This window comes from Lactuca saligna, chromosome 4 (genome assembly GCF_052625555.1).
Source record: "Lactuca saligna cultivar CGN05327 chromosome 4, ASM5262555v1, whole genome shotgun sequence".
In the NCBI taxonomy this organism is placed as follows: Eukaryota; Viridiplantae; Streptophyta; class Magnoliopsida; order Asterales; family Asteraceae; genus Lactuca; species Lactuca saligna.
This window is the reverse complement of record NC_136420.1, coordinates 54,626,421-54,631,456: the sequence shown is the minus strand read 5'-3', so window position 1 is coordinate 54,631,456 and position 5,036 is coordinate 54,626,421. Positions and strand designations below refer to the sequence as shown.

The window sequence follows — 5,036 nt, the reverse complement described above, 5'->3', positions numbered from 1 at the left end:
AAACGCTACCTGACCGATTAGAGACCCTTGCTTTGTGATTTTTTACAACACTGCTAAAAACAAAGCAAAAAAAAATAACTCGAAATAATTCCATTTAAATCTAATGTGAAATGACTTGGTCGTTCTCGGCAACGTTGTGAGGCGGTCTCAGCTTAGCCTATGTCTACCTAATCTATATTAATCATATTCACGTTTAACATACATTTTACACTTTTTTATAAAAAAATGTTAATAAATTATATATATATATATATATATATATATATATATATTAAACAATAAATTTAAACAAATCTAAATCCTTAAATATATAATTAAAATAAATAAAAAAATAATAAATAATAGAGAAAATTACATAAATGGTCCCTATGATATAAACACATTACATAAAGCGTCCTTATGCATGAAGAGCAAATATATCATTTCACATAAAACTTAACTGAAAAAGTTAACACCGTTAGTCAAAATGACCGTCTTTGTAAGATTTTGAAACCACAAGGACCATTTGTGTAAAGAATTCATCATAAGGACCATAATTGGTCGATTTTATCAACCATGAGAACCATTTATGTAATTTTGTCAAATATCAATTAAATAGGTTGATGTTTTTCTTCTTTGTTGGTTATGGAAGTTGAACTTTATATATAATGAAATTTTTGTTGGTTATGGAAGTTGAACTTTATATATAATGAAATTGAGGTTTTTTTTTCTTATTATATATTACAAAATTATTTTTTGATACCCCTTTACTTGATCTATTTTTTGATACCCTTTACTTGATCATTGTGATACCCCTTTACTTGATCACCACTACTCCAAAAGTAGCTAGCCGATAATATAAAAGGTAGGTACAACGAAAGGAAAATGAACTCTATAGAAACAACTAGGGTAACAGAAAAAGACTGAATTAGATTGCAATTAAATATGTTAAATATTAAATATTAAACATTAAATAATAAATATTATTTTAATAGTCAGCACTAAAACCATTAACCAGGACATAAGTGAGGAACTTAAATCCCCAGGCTTGTTACATTCGGTCTATATATATGCATACAACCATGCTCTTCAGACACACCCTAGTTAATTACTATATGAAAAATGATGTTTTTGTCATTTGATCTTTCTCCCTTTCCTCTTATTCCAATAATCATAGCGTTATTGCTATTCATTCCATATAAAAGGTTTTTATCTGCTACAAAGACCCACAAAAACCAACCACCATCCCCAAGAAAGCTTCCAATTATCGGAAACCTTCATCAATTACTAGGCTCGAACCCCCACCATTCAATTCGGGCCTTAACCCAAACCCATGGTCCGCTTGTGCTCATTCAACTTGGCAGTGTACCCGTGCTTGTAGCCTCATCAGCTGAAGCAGCCCGGGAAATCTTGAAAACCCATGATGTAATCTTCGCCAGTAGACCCAAATTAAGCATCATCGACGCACTTACTTACGGATCAAAGACCATAGCCTTTTCTCCATACGGAGAGTATTGGAGACAGATCAGGAGCATTGCAGTGCTTGGGCTTCTAAGCAGTAGACGAGTTCAGTCATTTAAACGAGTGAGAGAAGAGGAGACGCGTCTTATGATTGACACGATTGGAGAAGGTTGTGGCTCTTTAGTTGATTTAGGAGAGTTGCTTAATTCGCTTACCAACAACATAGTTTGCAGGGTAGCCTTTGGGAGGAAGTTTAATGGAGTAACATTCAGCCGCTTGTTGGAAAGGTTTGTATATCTGCTTGGTGCCTTTTCTGTAGGGAATTATATTCCATGGCTGTCATGGGTGGATCGACTTAGTGGTTTAAAGGCAAAAACAAAAAGAACTGCTCAAGAATTTGATGAGATTCTCGAGGTTGTTCTTGAAGAACATATAAATAAGAGAAGAGCAGTTGAAGGCGATGTGGGTGGTGTAAGTAATGAAAACCAAGATTTAGTTGACGTCTTACTCGATGCTCAAAGAGAAAATAGTGAAGATACTACCAACTTTACCCTTCACAGAGATTTTCTTAAAGCTGCCATCATGGTAAGATTGATTCGTCTATCTCTTTAAATAGATTAATAGCTGTATTAGAGTAGTTTAGTATTAGATTAGAAGCCGTTCAAAAAAAAAAAAAAAAAAAAAAAAAAAAAAACCCTAATAATGCTACATATATCCATTATAAACATGATGATCATCTGTTTTCGAGTTCCGATCATCGTTTTAATATTAGGGAGAATTTAATATATGTTCATCTTTAACTTCAAAATATCATATTTATCAAGTTTAATTTTTTAATATCATATTTACCCTTCATAAACCTTCAAAATATCATAATTATTCAAATTTTTTTAAATAATATTTTTAATATTTTATAATCATTCTTTATACCTTAGAATTATTATAATAATTAAAAATTTTAGCATATTATCCTTACATCTATGATAATGGAATGTAAATTTTTAAATTGTTGGAATGTCGCCCTCTTGACAAACAAAAAGATTCATCTTCAACCCTCTCTATGTAATGTATATTTTGATTGTTTAGTTTTAGTTGTTGATTATTATTATGTTGTAGATGGAGGATATTTTGGATATTACTATTGATATTTTGATGCTTAAAAAGTACATATATGATATTTTGATATTTAAGAAGGGCATATATGATATTTTGATGTTTAAAAATGACATATATGATATTTTGAAATTTTATGAAAGGTAAATATAATATTTAAAATTTTTATGAAGAGTAAATATAATATTTAGAAATTAAGTTGTGTAAATATGATATTTTGATGTTTAAGAAGCGTATATATAAAATTATCCCTTAATATTATTACGTATTTCTTGTAGGACATATTTGCTGCTGGAACTGATACAACATTCTCAGCTATGGAGTGGGCAATCAGCGAGCTAATAAGGCATCCAAAAGTAATGAAAAAGTTGCAACAAGAGGTTAGCGAAATAGCTCAAGGAAAATCGGTGATCAGTGAGGAAGATTTGGAAAATATGCATTACTTACAAGCTGTCCTCAAAGAGACCTTGCGGTTGCATACTCCACTTCCGTTGCTCATTTCTCGAGAATCAACACAAAATGTGAAACTAATGGGGTATGACATTGCAGCAGGCACACAAGTGATTATTAATGCTTGGGCAATAGGAAGAGACCCTTCGCTCTGGGAGGAAGCAGAGAAGTTTAAGCCAGAGAGGTTTTTGGATAGTTCTATTGATTATAAAGGGTTGCACTTTGAGTACCTTCCATTTGGTGCTGGGAGAAGAGGGTGTCCTGGTATTCAGTTTGCAATAGTTATTGAAGAGCTTGCTTTAGCAAATCTGGTGTACAAATATGATTTGGCATTGCCAAATGGTTTGAGAGGGGAGGAACTGGATATGAGTGAGCTCACTGGTCTTACACTACATAGAAAGTACCCTTTAGTGGTTGTGCCGAATCCTCGTTTCTAGTAGTTGCTTATGTTTTGCAATAATCTTTATTAAGAAGTAATATATTTCTTCACTTGAAAACCTATGATGTACTAAAAGATTATCGTATACTTTTGTTAATGTTAATATCCACTTTAGCAGGTTTCTATTGTTAGTCAATGTTGACCAGTTAATTTAGGAGAATAAAAAGGCACGTCGAGCTGTCGAAGAACGTTGTTGTATTTTCTACTTTTCTGTTATTTTTAGCCTATTTAAATATCTTAGTTTTAGCTTCATTTGAATGTAATTTTACATCTTTCAGTCACTTGATAAATTTTAAGCATTCGACTATTTCTATCCTTTTATACCCCTGGCAATTCCACTATTAGATTAGCCTTGATAACCAACATTTGGTGTCAGAGCTTTGAGGTTCTGATCATTTGTGTATGCCTAAGATCATCAACTACGACACCATGACAGTTGCATCCTCCTCAAATCTACCCAAAGACAACCCATATCCTCTTCAATGCCCGATGCTAACCTCATCGAATTACAGCATGTGGTCGATTAAGATGGAAGCCATTATGGATGCCTATGGGTTATGGGATGCCATCGAGCCACCAACCGGTGTGATTATGGATGAGAAAAGGAGCAAGCAAGCTCGAGCCTTTATCTTCCAGTTGATCCCAAAGGAGATGCTTGCACAGGCTGCCAAGAAGAAGACAAACAAGGAAGTTTGGGACTCCCTAAAGTCTCGGTATGTGGTGCAGAACGGGTCCAGAAAGCAAGACTACGGATGTTGAAAATTGAATTTGAAGGACTTCAAATGAAGGACACAGAGACCATAGATGATTATGCATGGAGGGTATCAGCCATGATCTCAAAATTTGGGAGTGGAGGGGCAATATTGGAAGATGAGGAATTGGTGAGAAAGTTGTTTGATACTATCCTAGAAAGATTTATAAATCTTGTGGCTTCTATTGAACAAAGTTCCAACATGGAGTCCATGCCATTTGAGGAGGCAATTAGACACTTAAATGCTTATGAAGATCGACTTCGACTCCGGAAGGCAAACTCAAGTGTTGATAATACTTTGTTGCTTGCAAAACCAGAAGGTTCCTCAATTCATCATAGTCCAAGCAAGATCGGGGGTCAGGGGAGAGGTGCAAGTAGTAACAGAGGTGGAAGAGGCGGTTCACGTGGTCGGGGGTTGACTCGTGGAAGAGGTGGACGTTTTGGTGGTAGTTCACATCAAGAAGCAAATAATTCCAACTAGAAGCCACAAGACAAAAGCCACATAAGATGTTTCGAGTGCCAAGAACTTAGCCATTTTGCTTCCGAATGCAAAGCAAAGAAGCAGCATGATCAAGAGGTGAATTTGGCCGCAGATAAATATGGACTTGCACTTTTGTTAACTATATGTGGGGAAGATAATACAAGCATGGTTCTACTGAATGAAGAAAAGGTGTATCCGAACCAACTAAAAGAAAGAGATGATGAGAACATGTGGTATCTATACAATGGGGCTAGTAACCATATGACTAGTTCTAAGGCTCTATTTGCAGAACTTGATGAAAAGGTGACTGGGTAGGTACGATTTGGAGTTGTCTCCAAGGTTCCTATCAAAAGGAAAGGAAC

At 34.7% G+C, this 5,036-nt stretch overlaps 1 protein-coding gene across 1 annotated transcript; it reads left to right on the top strand.

Annotated features, from left to right (window-relative positions):
* Positions 1-1,052: 1,052 nt before the first annotated feature.
* Positions 1,053-3,694, top strand: LOC145041901 (3-beta-hydroxylase-like). Its single transcript, XM_078990142.1, has 2 exons — positions 1,053-2,025; positions 2,832-3,694. Exons 1-2 carry the CDS (start codon positions 1,102-1,104, stop codon positions 3,438-3,440), a joined length of 1,533 nt encoding a protein of 510 aa, XP_078846268.1. The 5' UTR covers positions 1,053-1,101; the 3' UTR covers positions 3,441-3,694.
* The last annotated feature ends 1,342 nt before the right edge of the window (positions 3,695-5,036 follow it).

Bases quoted from the DNA above. Each gene is read 5' to 3' on its own strand.
- LOC145041901 (XM_078990142.1), top strand. From the start codon at position 1,102: ATGATGTTTTTGTCATTTGATCTTTCTCCCTTTCCTCTTATTCCAATA. The intron at 2,026-2,831 runs GTAAGATTGATT...TATTTCTTGTAG, and splicing joins TTCTTAAAGCTGCCATCATG to GACATATTTGCTGCTGGAAC.